This window comes from Morone saxatilis, unplaced genomic scaffold (genome assembly GCF_004916995.1).
Source record: "Morone saxatilis isolate NCDOM2014 unplaced genomic scaffold, NCSU_SB_2.0 Contig23, whole genome shotgun sequence".
In the NCBI taxonomy this organism is placed as follows: Eukaryota; Metazoa; Chordata; class Actinopteri; family Moronidae; genus Morone; species Morone saxatilis.
Genome location: NW_023339796.1, coordinates 13,647,953 through 13,663,247, shown reverse-complemented (window position 1 = coordinate 13,663,247; position 15,295 = coordinate 13,647,953). Strand labels below are relative to the sequence as shown.

At 44.5% G+C, this 15,295-nt stretch overlaps 1 protein-coding gene across 1 annotated transcript in view; it reads left to right on the top strand.

Annotated features, from left to right (window-relative positions):
- pax3a (paired box 3a) overlaps positions 1–12,457 on the top strand; it is an 18,341-nt gene extending 5,884 nt beyond the window's left edge. The window contains exons 5-9 of the mRNA XM_035671541.1: positions 5,494–5,693; positions 6,256–6,421; positions 6,559–6,779; positions 10,251–10,514; positions 11,634–12,457. Coding sequence (XP_035527434.1) covers positions 5,494–5,693; positions 6,256–6,421; positions 6,559–6,779; positions 10,251–10,514; positions 11,634–11,651 — 869 coding nt within the window. The 3' untranslated portion in view covers positions 11,652–12,457. The remainder of the gene's footprint in view (positions 1–5,493; positions 5,694–6,255; positions 6,422–6,558; positions 6,780–10,250; positions 10,515–11,633) is intronic.
- Positions 12,458–15,295: the final 2,838 nt, after the last annotated feature.

The following is a 15,295-nucleotide window of genomic DNA, read 5'->3' as shown; positions in this document are numbered from 1 at the left end:
CGAGGGCAAAAGGGGGCACGAGGGCCAAGTGGCGAGCACCAAATCACTCTCCTCTACCCTGGGGCTCTCGCTGTCTCTCTGTCTCCTCTCCTCATCCCGCACTCCTCCCTCTCTCGTGAGTTTTTTCTAATAAGCCCATGCATGATGACTATTCAAGCATGAAAACATAGTTATCTGCAAATGAATGGCTGCTCTATGCTTCATTAAAGCCTCTTTCTCTGTTGGCACCCACATTGTGATCCTCCAATATTAATTCAAAGGACAATTAATGAATGCAGGCCAACTTTGAAGTAATGGGCTGGGGTCCTGCCCTGAGCCGGCCCCTCGGCGCTGATGTACTCTCCACATTCTCCCCACTAACCCCAGAGACACTGTGAAGTGACTGAAAAAGAAGCAATGAGCAATGGAAGGTCAAGGAGAGGAGCCCCAGTAGAAAAAGAACTCTCTATTTCCTTGGAAGTATTAGCCAAGCAAAACTCTGTGATGGGGAGGATAAAGGAGTGTGAAGAGAAAAGGGTCGGGGGCGAGGGGACTCTGCAAAGAGGAGCACAATGGGATAGTTAATTGAGTAAAGCCAGACAGCGTTGTCAATCACTTAACTTTGTTTAGCCTCAGTTTTTGTGGAGCTGTTTCGTCCAGCACATTGCACATTATGGACACGCCAGCACAACTCTGTTGCTGTTTTGATTAATGTCCTTTTTTACCTCTTTTAACAAAGAAATGAAAATAAAAAGAAATTTAGGATATGATTTTAAAAAAAAATGTGTTCCAAGTTACAGAATTTATTTCCTGCATTTGTCCAAACACAGGCATTAAAACAACAGCAGGAGTTGAAAATTTGCATGCAAAGCTTGTAAAAACAAAAGAAACACACCATTAATGAGTGTTTGTAGGGTTAGCGCAAAAGAAGGTGTGGAATGTTGAGTGAAGTTTTGTTGCAGGGTCAGCGGTGAGCCCGTCTTCGCTGCAGAGCTGCGCAGTAGCTGTGAAAAGGTCAGGGGCTAACCTAGGGTCACTTGACTGTTAAAACTATCAGGCCCCAGGAAAAGGAGGTTACAATAATGTTTGGGAAAAGATGACAACTGACCGACCGCCTGATACCAGATCGGTGAATCAGTGTTGATTAAATAACCTTCACCTTAAGGCTCCTCAACGTTGATCCGTCGTGTGCGTTCAAATGCTGGTTTTGTTGTTTACGGAGGGAGTGTTCTGGTTATTCTAAACGAGCTGATTGGTTCGGTTGTCTGTCTGGCCCAAACGAGGGCTGGGCTGAGGTGGACCTGGTTAGTCTCCATTTGACTGGAACGTGCGGCAGACTGGCTTGTTGCTTTGTCCCTGCGTGGGTTCTGTGCAGTTGCTTTGTCCCTGCCCCGAGGGTGGAAATGCCACCGTGAAACTGTCACCTAACTGCACCACGGTGGAACTAAATAATAACCACCACACACTGGGTACACATAATAGCCATGAAGGGCCATTTGTGGCTTTTTGTCACTTCACCAATATTAGACAGAGATACATCTTTCAAAGTCATATCGCCAGCTATTTCTTTGTCCGTTAAGTGCCAACCTCCTGCGCTTATTCGCTCCATTTTTTTTCCGTCCATCACATCATCATTTCCCTCTCTCTTTTTTCTCTATCTGCCCCCCTCTTTTCCCAGGCAGCTGCGGGTTCCTGGGGGCTCTTTAGCAAGTCAAGTGAGCAGCCCACTCACTCCCCATTTTTCCCTTAACTGTTAACCCCAGCTGAGCCCATACGCTGTCAGTTAACCATTCTTTTTCCTCCAGTGCATCTGCTCGCTCTGGCTCTATGTGGCATGCCACTATTTTATTCAGTGGCCCTACTCGCACTATGCTCTGTGGCCTGAAAGGGCCAGATCTACTTCCCTGGGCAAATAACTAGTTCATTTGTCTCTTCTGCCCTTTGTTTTGTGTTGCGAACACATGTCACCAGCTCAATTACCTTCTCTATTAACAGCCCCTGGAGGAAGGGTTAGCCAGCCCCTACCAAGACAAGACTATAAAATGCCCCATATGCTCCGCTTCTCTTTCTCTTTTTCACTGAGGCTCTTCATCCCATTCCCTTCCCTTCGTCCTTTCCCTTCCCTTTCTCTCTACTCCAGATTCCTTGCTTCTTTCCCTTCCACACTTTAATATCTATTTGGATTCTCTTCTTTAATTTTGTTGCCATTTAAGGCTGTGTGAATTTGTATTCACACGTGTTTGCATACATGGATGTGTGCGCCTGTGCATGTCTCTTCATATTAACATCTCATGAGTGGATGGGAGGGGGATGAATGCTTGGCAAGGGAAGCCCTGGCCGATGAAGACTATGCGGTAAACAAAAGCAGTCTTTATTCTCGCAGTTGGACTCCTCACTTGTTTTTTTTGTTTTTTTTTGCCTGTTGGAGGCACTGCTGCTGCAGGTGAAGCTAATGGAACTAGACGTTCCCCAAGTTCACATCTGTGACCCTCTGGAGTTTATCTTCCCTGCCTGTCAGTCTCCTCTCTTGATCGATAAATGGTTCTGTTTACTCTGAGCTGTAGCACTGTCCTTTTCCTGCATGTGTTTGAGTGAGTGTGCTATGTGTGTGTGTTTACAAAAACACCTGTAAATGCACTTTAATTCTATGTAAGATTGGAAAAAAAGAACCTGTTGAATTCACTTGTTGAATACTCCACAAAACTGTGCTAAACTCTACCGTCCAGTATAAACGATCGCTATCTACATTGATGTTATTAGTTTATTAACCTTACATCTTACTTTGTTTTGAAAAGTCTGTTGTAGGGATGATTCTGCAACAGCCCCAATTTCCGCTCGAGGGATAATAATCTATCTTTCTATTAAGATTCTTGTCAGAGCCACAGCCAAACTGTGAGCGGCTATGGAGTATTTTCAGCTCCCTGGTGCTTTAGCTGCAGCGTAAAATTTGATTTGGGTGTTTAAGTAAGGAGGTCGAGGCCTCCCTTTGTGTGTTTAGTATCCTCTTCTGCCGTTTGTGCGGGGACTGTGTGGGAACAACCCTCTCTGAGTCCACTCCTGCGCCAGCCTTAAAATTGATCCACAGCGGCGTAAGAGCCTTGTTTGAAAATGTCAAAGATGTGGATGCAGTGATGGGTGAGCACAGAGAAAGAGAGAAGTAAAGTGAATGGATGAGATGGAAGGGACAGGTCCACTTTTAAGAATGACCAGCAGCCCCCCATTCTCCTTAGCTTGGCACCCCACACCCCCTTCCCCAAGCATCTTCTTCAGGTGCCTTCAGCCTCCCATCTCCTCTCCATGTCAACCTCTTCAACTCCCCCATCCCCCTAGCTCTGTGCCCTTCAGGCCGTGGAGGGAGGGGATGAAGGGGTGCTCCCCTGCTGTGCCCCTCCACAGCCCCCAGTGGCCCTTCTCTGGACCCCTTTGTCCCCCCACCCCTTCTCCCTCCCACCCTTCATTCCCCCACTCAGCCCCTGGCCCTTCAGCCCCCATCTCACCCTACAACCCCCCCCCACTCCCCTGCTGGGCAGGTGACAGGCCCCTGAATGCGGGCCCGGGCGTCCCTGATGGCTCCTACAGATGGAGCGTGGTAATCGGCCCAATAGAGCCCTGCCACAGGCTTTTCCCTGCTAAGATACAAAGGCTTGGCCACATCACTTCCAAAAAAAAAAAAAAAAGACAGAGAGTGGGAGAGGAAGAGAGCAAAAGAGAAAGTACAAGCCAGAGGATGACAAAAGCAACACTGTCATTTGCCATTAAAGGAGCGTCTGTGACGGAGTGTTTTCTCTGTAGTTACTAATAATAAAAACAGGGAGGGCAAAAAAAGAGGGAAAGACAGAAATAAAGGGGGCTAAGGAGGAGAGATCCACCCCCACCCTGCAGTTAACGTGAGTTACAGTGCCAATGGGGAGCTTTCTCCTCTGAGGAGTTTTATGAGCTCTCCTTCCCTCCCTCAGGAATCTTTTCATTTCTGCGCTGTCATTGGTTCTCTCTCTGTCTTTTTCTTTCTTTCTCTGTTTCTCTGTCATTAAAATGGTAATGACATTGCATGTTACTTAGCCTGCTGTTACTAGTCTTCTCCTTCAGTGTTGCTTATCTGCTGATTAATGGAAGTGGCACTTACTGATCCCAACAATACTCACGTTTAAAAGTGTTCATAGGAAAAGTGTCAAGTTATATTTTCATGCTGTGTGGCCTTCTCCTTGTGCCTGTTGTATTAGAAAATCTGCTCCAACTGGCCACATCCTTACCTAAACAAACCACATCCAAAACTCATAGTGCACGTTCCAGGAGTATTTAAGCATCCAGCCAATACTCTGTGAGCCTTTATGCCAGCGTGGCACCCTTGGTTCAAATGTAATAAAGAGCTCTTCTCACCATCAGAATCTTGTGTGCTGGCAGTCCCGGAGCACAGCAGCATTCCCAAGAAGCAAATCCGTGTGTAATGCCTGGTCAGACACACACTGGCAACCGGCACAAACATTTCCTGCTTTGGCTCCAGAGGCTCCAGAAGCAAGGGGAGATCCCTGCTACCCCCCTCCATGTCTGACTTGGCACTTTTTAATTAAAGCTTTAAATCTGGAGGGCAAAGGGAGAATGAGCAGTCTGGGGAAACAGACTAGCCTGAGTCCTCTGCTGAAGCCTTTCTGTGGCTTACACCTGTCTCTCTGCTTTTGACTCTCTTATTCCTTCTCTCTCAGCTTAGGTGTGGCTGCATAGTCTGAGTGTCGAAAAGGTGCAGTGAACTTTCCTCATGAGGTTTAAGAGGTCCCTCTGGGGTGGATTTGAGAAGTGGATTCCAACTCTTTCTGTCTTGTGTCCATCTGTGTTTGACACATTGTCATGGACTACGTTCATTGAGTGAAAGCCTGTAGCCGAGACGCAGCAGATGCATGTTTGTGAGTGTGCGTATGACTGAGAAAGAGATGGGGGATTGCAGACATGTAATGGCGGACAAAGGCAGGCTGTCACGCTAGTTTGTGGAGCCTAATCATTATTTAATAGATGGGTAACCTCCCCCCAAAACGCAGCAATGGTCCTCTGTCTCTAGTCTCAAGCCTTCATTGATTCCCTTCTTCTGCTGAATTAGATCCCAATAGCTGTCTCCCAGTTGCCCAGTCACTCTCTCCTGCCCTCAACTGAACAAACAGATTAAGAAGCACCTGCAAAAGGGCTGCCTGCTCTTCACTTTGGGACCCTATCGGTATAGTGCACAGCATGGCTAAGACTGGGAGAGACACAGTGTCCCAGGGAATAGATGCCCCGGAGGGATCTAGTCCTCTTTAATCCGTGTTCAAGCAGCTTCTGGCTTTTGATCCCCTTAGGAACCACTGAGGAGTTTAAGGGAGCAGGAGGACACAATTTAAAGTTGCTCTGTACCATGTGTTGTCCTTAGAATAATCTATTGTCTCGGGTCTGTCTATTGTACCCAAGCTTAGTATTTACCCCAAATGTTCATTCTGTACCAGCCTGACTCATCTGAAGTAACCGTCTTGTTTGTTTTTTCAATTATAGCCAGCCACTCGGACGAGGGCTCCGACGTGGACTCAGAGCCAGGCCTGCCTCTGAAGAGGAAGCAGCGCCGCAGTCGAACCACCTTCACAGCAGAGCAGCTCGAGGAGCTGGAGAGGGCATTTGAACGCACGCACTACCCCGACATCTACACACGGGAGGAGCTGGCTCAGCGTGCCAAACTGACGGAGGCTCGAGTTCAGGTTAGACACATGCCCTCTTTAACCTTGACGTCCCGGAGACCCCGATATTGACAGCAGAGCAATGTGTCCGTCCGTCATGGATATGTGTCATGTGGGCGTTAAATTGCCTTGGGATGTTGCCACACATTCCTGCCCCCATGTCTGACCCTCCTTCTCCACATAAACAGACACAGACACCACAGATACACAGCACCCACTGTGTATGAAGACAGATTCCCATTTTTGTCAGACTCTCCGCAGAAAATGGGCTATGTAAAGATCCCAAAATAGATGCCTGATTTAGATAGTGTGCTAATATAGGCTTTAACAGCTGTAACAGCCCTCTGGCGTCTGCCCCTGAACCCAGTGACTTGCAGTAGCACATAAAGATGTAAAGTCTGTGGTTTCACTGCAAGCTCCAGATGTTAAGATCTCTATCAGTTCAGCTCCCTGTAATGGGCCAGGGAGACCTTACACACACACTCTCTCTCACTGTCCGTATACGTACCGTACAAGTGAACCCATTCTATTGAGTTAGCAGATAAATAAACACTAAACACTCTTGTCTCTGCTCATCTCTCAGGTGTGGTTCAGCAACAGAAGGGCCCGGTGGAGGAAGCAAGCAGGAGCCAGTCAGCTGATGGCATTTAACCATCTCATCCCTGGTGGTTTCCCTCCATCCGCTATGTCAGGCCTACAACCCTATCAGCTGTCTGACAGCCCCTACACTCCTACTTCTATAGCTCAAGGTGGGTTCAGCTGAACACACCCAAACATACTTAAAATGTATCCTTTAAAATTGTGGCACAGAATCTGGAATTATCTTATAACAGCACCAAAATGATTTAAAAATGGGATTTTAAGGTGAATGTTTTATTCTCTGCAGCATCCGAGCAGCCCAGTACAGTCCACCGACCGCAGCCTTTGCCCCCCACCTCCGTGCACCAGAGTGGGCTCGGCTCGTCAGCAGGCTCCCAGGATGGAGGCTCTGCATACTGCCTGTCTTCTGGACGTCACGGGTTCTCAGGATACTCGGACAGCTTTGTGACCGGGGCAGGACACACCAACGCTGTCAACCCCACCATCAGCAACAGCCTCTCACCACAGGTCAGTCTCTACATCTGTTCTTAACGTACGACACAGAAGTACTAGAAACGCACTAAATCTATGAATATCTGCAAACATCTACATACACACATCAATTCTGTTTCAAACACACAGACAAACCTATCTTCACACGTATGTTGTCATGCCATGGAGCAAGGCAACGATAGTTCTTCATGGCGTTTACGAAATGCACCATATGGAAAGCTAATGATACACACGAACACACACTCCTCTGTGTGCGACCTACGAGGTGTCATTGCAGTGACATTGATGAAAACCTTGTTAGGCTAAGAAACACGGTAGCTTTTCATTTTTGTTTATTCTGATGGGTTGTTTGATGAATTTAAAATGTGGCAAACGTCAGTCTTTGGGGATGGAAAAGGGACCAGACATGAGGAAGGATGTATGGATGTTGCATGATGACACAAATCAAAACTGAAAAGACAATTATGGCCGATTACACAGTCATCAGTGTCCATCAGTGGCTCCCTACCAGCCCAGAAGATGGACTAACAGGCGGAAAACGAGCTTTTAACCGCCACAAAGGGTGGCCGGCCCACATGCAATGCATGCTGGGTACTAATTCCCATGAGAGAGAATCTCAGACTCCTGTCAGGCACAGATAAAAAACTGCCTCAGGCAGGTTTGTTACTATGTGAATGCCTCAGGATGTATATATATTGAGAAAAAAGATCTTTGTTGTACCTGCCAGGGTGCATGGTCAGAAAGTGGTAGGTGGCACCATTGTGGCTGAAGGTATAATTGACTGCTTTGATATATGAGCTCTAGTTATGGACTTGAATGTGTTGTTTTCTTCTCAGAAACAGCCACATTTACTTTCAAAACATTATTCTTTGGGGTATTTTTAATGTCACTGGACAAATAAAAGTCTAGAGAGACAGGGGAGAGTGAAGATGACAAACTGCGAGTGTGGCTGATGAGCTAATTTGTACTTCAGTGAATGACTTTGAGCATAACTGGCATGCAAACCTGCCCTCCTGTAACTGAGCGGATTGCTGTGGTGTGAGTTCACACACCCACAGGGTCACAGAGTGACTTTAACTCCAATAAAGAGGCCAAAGGTGCCATGGCCTCATGGATGGTTTCAGCATTAACCTTAGTGAGCAGCTCCGTACAGAATGGACATCTCATCTCGTGCCTGGAATGTTTTCTCAGTCTGGAATTGCAATCACAGAATGTTCCAGTGTCTTAATTGATTGGAATGAAGTAATCTATCCCCTTGTAACAAAGTGTGTAATTTATGCAAATGATTCACTTTGTTGGCTAATTTGTTTTAATTCATGTATTCATTGCAGCTGGTTGAATGTATATTGCAATACAGTTTTCTCTATTTCGGACGAGGATAGAATTAATTCCCTGATTTTAACTTAATAACAGGGAGGAAATGAGAATTGATTAAATTCTATGACATTGATAGTTAATACACGAAGACCTGTCTGCACTTAGAAAACTTTACGGCTTCAATTTCCTCGGATAGCTACACAACTTGCTCCATTTTGTGTTAAATCCTCCCTGGAATTATCTGGCTATCTGAACTCCAAATCTGTCTATAAAAGCCACTCAACTCTATCTGCTTTTCTGTATCCATCAGGAGATTCAGAGGTTCAGTTGAATCCAGATATGGTCACATTAGAGCACAGTGGAGTTTTGATATGGATAAGGTTTACTTTAGATAGGTGATATTCTTGTCTGAGCAGTTAGCTCTGTATTCTGAGCTTCAGGCAGTGGTTTCCCTGTGGTGCGAGATCTCTGGCGTCTCGCTGCTGATCTGGTGCATACCAAAGGAACCCTTTCTCACCAAGGAAGCGAGCGGCCGGGATTTGCACCCCCCTGAGACCTAATCCCCGGAACAACCTCAAAACAGACACCATCGGGAACTGCTGCCGTTTCAGTTGCAGACAGAGTGTATGAGCGTGTAGATAGACACAGACCCTTTGACACAAACATGTACTCACATACCACTTATACTATTGTGTGTGTTGCGTTGGAATACACAACATGTGTGATACACTGGAAAACTAGGAATAGCCATGATATTTAAGTGTTTATATTCATTAGCAATGATTTAACTAATCAATATTTAAATAAACAATACAAATTCTTCTGACACTTTAAGGACACATTTGACTGTTTTAAAGCAGCATGAAGATAAGGTTTTTTATGCACCTTAAATATATAAATACTCTCATTTTTATGGGCTCTGTGTGCAACAGACTTATGTATTTTACAGTGTGTCATACATCCTTAGCAGTAAAAGAAATAGTGTTTTGGTTGTAGGCCCCATTGATGTGTTCTTCAGATGTGTGAGGTCAGATTACTCTGACAGGCCAACTGTAAATTACATACATTAAAGACACCTACGTACGCCTTAGTGTGTGTACATATGCATGTGTGTGTGCCAGCTGGCTGTCAGTTGCGTCTTTCCGGGTTGCTTTCAGTGTTTGGTTTTGCATTCTGCTTTAGCTCTGTTTTCTCCTATATGGACTGTAACTCCTGTTCTCCCTTTAACTTCATTTTTTTAGACATTTTCATGACCTTGCTTCTCACGCAAACCTGTGTGCAGCTGTTCACAATGTATCACCGATACCCCCACACCCCTGACATCAGAGCAAAAAATGCTTATATTACACATGACCGTGCACAGACACACAAACACACACACACACACACCTACTGTTAAATACACAATTCCACACGTAGGAGAGGTAGCTCTCACACACAAACACACTCTACTCCTCGTTCCCACATACCCTTTGGCCTCTTCACCCTGGCCTCACAAGGACACGGTGATTTTAGGGCATCAAGAGAAAGCGAGAGAGGAAAAGAGACCATAACAGAAAGAGCATTGCTCTGAAGGGCCAATAAATCTATGGACATACAAATCTGTTTGAATTCTACTTATAACTAATTAAGAACAGATCACATTATATAAATTTATTGTTTAAATAATTTTCATATATTACGATTGGCCAAAGTCAAACTTAGGCTTATTATTTCTTATCTATCTATTCCATTTATGACACAAAGCTAGGCAAAATATAAGTGAATAAAATCCTGTGCATCCATACATTTGACAAGATAACTCTAACAGAACCATCTGGTTGGTGAAAGGGTTGAACTCTTTAGCCACCATCAGCTCCTCAATCAGTCAGGCAGAGTAAAAGAAAACCACATGTGTGAGGGAAGCCAGTAATAATGTTTTTTTAACAATGAACAAGGAGAGAGGCCTACACTTTAGCCCACCTGAGTAGAGTGAAAAAATTGATTGAATCGCGTAATGTCAGATTTTGGTTAAAAAAAGAATCCATTTTGGAGTTTTTAAAACTACTGGTAACACTTTACTTTAGGGTGGGACCAGTTTACTTTGTGACATTTTGAAAATCTTTTTGACTTTGATTTGATTTGATTCTGTTCTTTAATCATCTGATTTGCCTCCATGTGTCCCCTCAGGTAATGGGTCTATTGAACCCAGGTGGAGTGCCACATCAGTCCCAGAGTGACTTTGCCCTCTCTCCACTGACCGGAGGGCTGGAACCTAACAGTGGCATGGCTGCCAGCTGTCATGGCTCCCAGCGCCTGGAGGCTATACCAGGTCTGACCAGTATGCCCACCCTGCCAAGCACCCAGTCTTACTGCCCACCTTCCTACACCTCACCAGCCTACGCCATGGACCACCATCCATCCTACCAGTATGGACAGTACAGTCAAAGCAAGGTATGCTGGAAATACAAAATTTTCTTTAAGATTTCTAAGAAGTTTATTTACTACTCTCTTAGACTTTCATTTCTATATTTCAATTTAAATGATCGATAATTGATTTGAGCGGTTATGTCCTTCTATAACCCCTGCTCTGGCTATGCAATTTAGTTTATATTTTCAAGTTAATTGCGCAGTCCCCTCTAATGAGCGAGCTTCTCAAATCACCCTGCGCTGCACTGAAATTACATGTCTGTTAGGGAGCACTAGTGGCCAGGTTACCTCAGTTTACATTACCATCAAGGGGCTATCCACGTGGCCTGATGGAGGGGCATGTCCGGGTCTTATCCCGACACACACATTTTTTACTCACTGTCCTTTCTTGACCCCGTATGATGAGCTTGCCCATCAAACCCTCAGTGTAGCTCACCTAGCCATGTAATGACCCCTGTGTAACAAAGATAGCCGCCCAAATGAAAGGAGCCACTTCCTAAAGCATGTTTGACAGGAGGGTGGGGGGGGGGTAGCGCCGGGCACGGCGGTGTGTTGCTGGGGCTGATCTGAGGTACACTACCACATGTTGACTGGGCCCATCAGTGGCAACATCTTGATGTCATTAATTTAGCCAGTCCTGGGAGAGACCCACATGTAGCTTTTGGGGGTTTGGTGAAATGTGTGTATGTGTGTGTGTGTGTGTGTGTGTGTGTGTGTGTAAAAAGAGGGTAAGGGGCTCTTTAACAGGGGGCGATTATGGCCCTTGGCAGGCCAGGATTAGAACCATGTGTCCCACTGGAGGTCAGATTTAGAGTTGTTATTGATCAGTGGAGCAGAGCCAGAGATCCAGGCTAAGGCTCAGTCTCAGGCTAGTTTTACTGACCACATTAGGTTCAAAGAATGTCAAAGGAGATTCCCAAAGCTCTTCACCTGTTTTTTGAGTTTTATTATTCAACCTAGGACCCCAGTTTCCACTCTCACCTGCTCTTATCTGCTCTTAAACACCCCCTCCTTCTTTCACAGTTCTTCCCCTCTCATTTAACTTCACATTCTTTGCTGTGTTGTCCATCAGAGGTTTTAACCAGTTGAAGCTGAATAAAATGAACCTCCCATTAACCTTCTATCTTTCCCTCTTCTCCTCAGGTGCCTTTCATTATATGAAGTCCCTAACATTGCCTGAACAGGAGGCTTCCAGGCCAGTCTGACTTTCATCGCCAGAGAACACCCCCCCTCCACCCCGTGCCTTTGCCAAACTTTCCCAGCCCTAAGGACAGCGAAAGAGAGTTTGGGCGGGTGAAGGGGTAGAGGTTGTTCTCCTTCAGCAAAGGGGGAACCAGTTGATATGGAGGTGTAGTGATGGCGATGGAGGGGGTTGACTGGAATAATTAGGACCAAAAGGCACAGCCTCTCCTGTTACCTGGCAGTCGCCTTGCTTGTACGTCACGTCATGCTCCGAGAAGACGGGTGGGGAAACGGGAGTAAATACATTCAAAGTTTTGTATTTGATTTTTGTGATAAGTGGCAGAGATGCAAGTTGGGGTGGACTTGGTGAGCCCCATGTGCTTCTCTTCATCACAATGTCTTAGGAACAGAATATTTACTGTATATTGATGTGATTCTTGTGTAAGACATTGGAGATAAAAAAAAAAATTTGACTACACCGGGAAGACCAGCAGAGAGGCATGAATCGAGGCGGAGTGGAGTAGTGAAACCACTGCAACCCAAAGAAAGTGCAATACATTCATACCTCATGTGATGTAAATTAACACAGATCAAATGCCCCGATTATACCCTCAGAAATATGCTCTGTCTTTTCAATGTCTTTAAGTTTGGGTTGTGTGCATTGATCAATCAGGGGAAATCATCAAGCGATGAAAAAATAGCAAACGTAGTTGTGATGTCATGAAGCCAAAAAATTCTCTGCCAGTGAATACATAATTCAGTTTGACAGTTAATTTTTATTTTGTTTTTTTGCATGTGTTAAATTAGTTTTCAACAGGAACTTGCAACCATTAGTTCCATTTCTTATTTATTTAGTGTTGTTTAAGTGTTATGTCTCCTCTTTGCATCCTGTATTAAGCACTCTTAAGTGCTTAAGTAAGTCTTACAAAATGTTCATTATACATGTTTCTTTTTGTATAATTTTCATTTACATTTGTGTAAAATGATTTTGTTGTAAGGAGTTTTGTGTACAATACAGCACTATTTACTATTTATAATAAACTGTATGAAAATGCAGAAAGTTGTGACTTTGAGTGGGTGTCATTATGGGATAACAGGGTTGTAGCTGCCATTGAGAAAATTGAGGTCTTGCCCTCATTGTTTTTCTGTTTTTTTTTTTGTTTTCGCAACCCGGGAGGAATTTACAGTCTATAATTAAAAACTGCTACATAGAAAATATGTTATAAGCTAATTATAGCATTTTTAGACTCTGTTTACATTACATGGATTTTAGGCATCAAATAAATAAAGCCTTCTTCTTGGCAGTGTGGAGAAGGTTTTTAAACAACATTTAGGAAATGTGAATTAAATTTATAGTATAATTTATATATTTAAATTATTATAATTTATATTTTTATAGTATAATTGTTTAGGAAACCAAATTAATTAAAAAAATAATAAAGTGATTAAAAAATTTGAGGCCTTTTCTGGTCAAACAACAGAGTAGTGAGTAGTGCCTTGGGGGACTAAAGGCATCAAGTCAGTATTTGTTAAATCTTGTCTATGGAGCTGGGATTTACTTTTTAAACTAGAATTTATCTATCTTACTTTCTTTCTTTCTTTCTTTCTTGCCAGCTGTTGATGAGGAAGATAGTGACACTACCTACGCTCTGCAAGTTGCATCCCTTGTGCACCCTCCTGGAGCATTAAATCATAAATATATCCCCTTTCATAAACACTCCTTTTGGACAAATTCCTGCTCCCTAGGGGCTCCTTCACACCCCTTAATGACTAAGGCAGAGCTGCTATAAATTATATGAGCACAGCGGCCCACAGTCATACCAGGACATCACTCACTGACATAGCTGTACAGGGTTCAGAAGTGTTTTGGCTATCGCTGCCAAACACAGACAAAAACAGTGTTCACCCAGTTGGCAGACTCCTCAAAGGTTACAGATATCACGGCCGCATTTTTATCACCTTGTCTTTTTTTCTCCTTTCTTTTCTCTCCGGTTTAGGGATCATGTATGCAGCTGTCCGTGTCATTCACAGTATATGTATAAAGTAAGTGTGCATGCATGAGAAAACACTGAATGTTTGTTTTTTAATATGTTTTAAACATTTCCGTGTGCATGCATTTGTGTGTTAGCATGTCTGTTTGCGTGTTGATGCTCGGTGCGACGCAGAAAACAGATCATATCAAGGCAAGATCACATTACTCTTTTTTCTTTACTCTCCACAAACTTTTCTTTTTACAAGTGCTCAAGTTGTAAGACACAATGAGTGAAAAAGCCAAAGGGGTTGCTTTGGAGCAGAGTGTCAGTCATGCAGCAACACACTGGAGACAACTTAACCTCTGACCCCAACACTCTTTGAAATGAGTAGACTACTTGACCGGAGCTGACAACAATCCAAGCGTCTCTGCAGCTTCCAAGACCCCAAATTGAAAGTGAAGGAAGGAGCACAAAGAGAGGACGGACTGAAAAAAAAAGGTTTCAGATATAGGAAAATAGGAAAAATAGTTAAAAGGGAGCTTTAGAAAAAAAGTTGAGCCAGAATGTGCTTGGAGAATTGTAATCTTAGAGTGTATGACTGATTCATTTTGGATCAAAATGAAAAAAAACATTCCGTACAAATCATTCTGAGGTCACAGTTGTGCTTTTATGTTACTTTGGCTGCATCCAATAGGGCAGAAAAGGACTGGGCTTTATCTTTGAAATACCACCTTATCAAGTCTCTTGAAGAGTGGGTGGATGACTCACAGCGTGCCTTTCCTAAAGTGGTGAGTGCCTGCCTCTCACACTTTCCATCTGAAGTCCCTTCTCAGTCGCCCTGGTCCCTTGTCTGTCTAATATTTTTGGTTTATTTTGTTTCTATCAAGATCCTCTACTCAGTCCGACTTCCACCTTTAATTTAAGTATGAAGCACGTGAACCGGACCCTCCTGCTTCCTCTTCTCTCCAGATGCCAGCAGATTCTGGAGGACACTGGTATCGACATCAGTGGACAGCAATTCAACGTGACTGTCTCCAGCAGCACAGAGAGCCCTCTGTCCGGCATCAGATCAGCGTCCAACATCTCCAACTCCAGGGAGACTTACGACAATGCTTACTTTTACATCCTGTTTGTCATGGTCTTCTACTCCTTCCTTGCCATGACACTTTTCAAGTGCTTAGGCAGCGACGAGGAGAAAAAGGACCCCTATGAGGAGTTCATGAGCACTGGGCAGCCGTCAACACAAAAATTCAACACAGGCCACATGGTGGAGAAGTTTTACTTTGAAGAAGAGAGCAGCCTGTGAGCCACAGGCTTTCTGAGGAGAAGGAGGGAGGGCATGCATGCATGGGGGGGATGTTTTGACAGTCACCAAGCCAGAAAAACGTCAGTGCGGACTACTCAGGCAAGACCTGCTAGTGATTTTGCAAAACCTGTAGTAAGTTCATTTTTCCCCTTTTTTCCCCTTCCATCTGACAATCAGAAATCTCACGCAAAGCAGGCAGGCCGGCAGCCGGCGGGAGGAGACGGCTTCCTCTGATGATCTGAGAGAAGGGTGGAAACATGGAGAAGTGTGGGTCAATGGCAGGCCGGAATCTCCTCCTGTGAGGCCCAATCAGGATCAATAACACCGGGGCCTTCGACATGCAC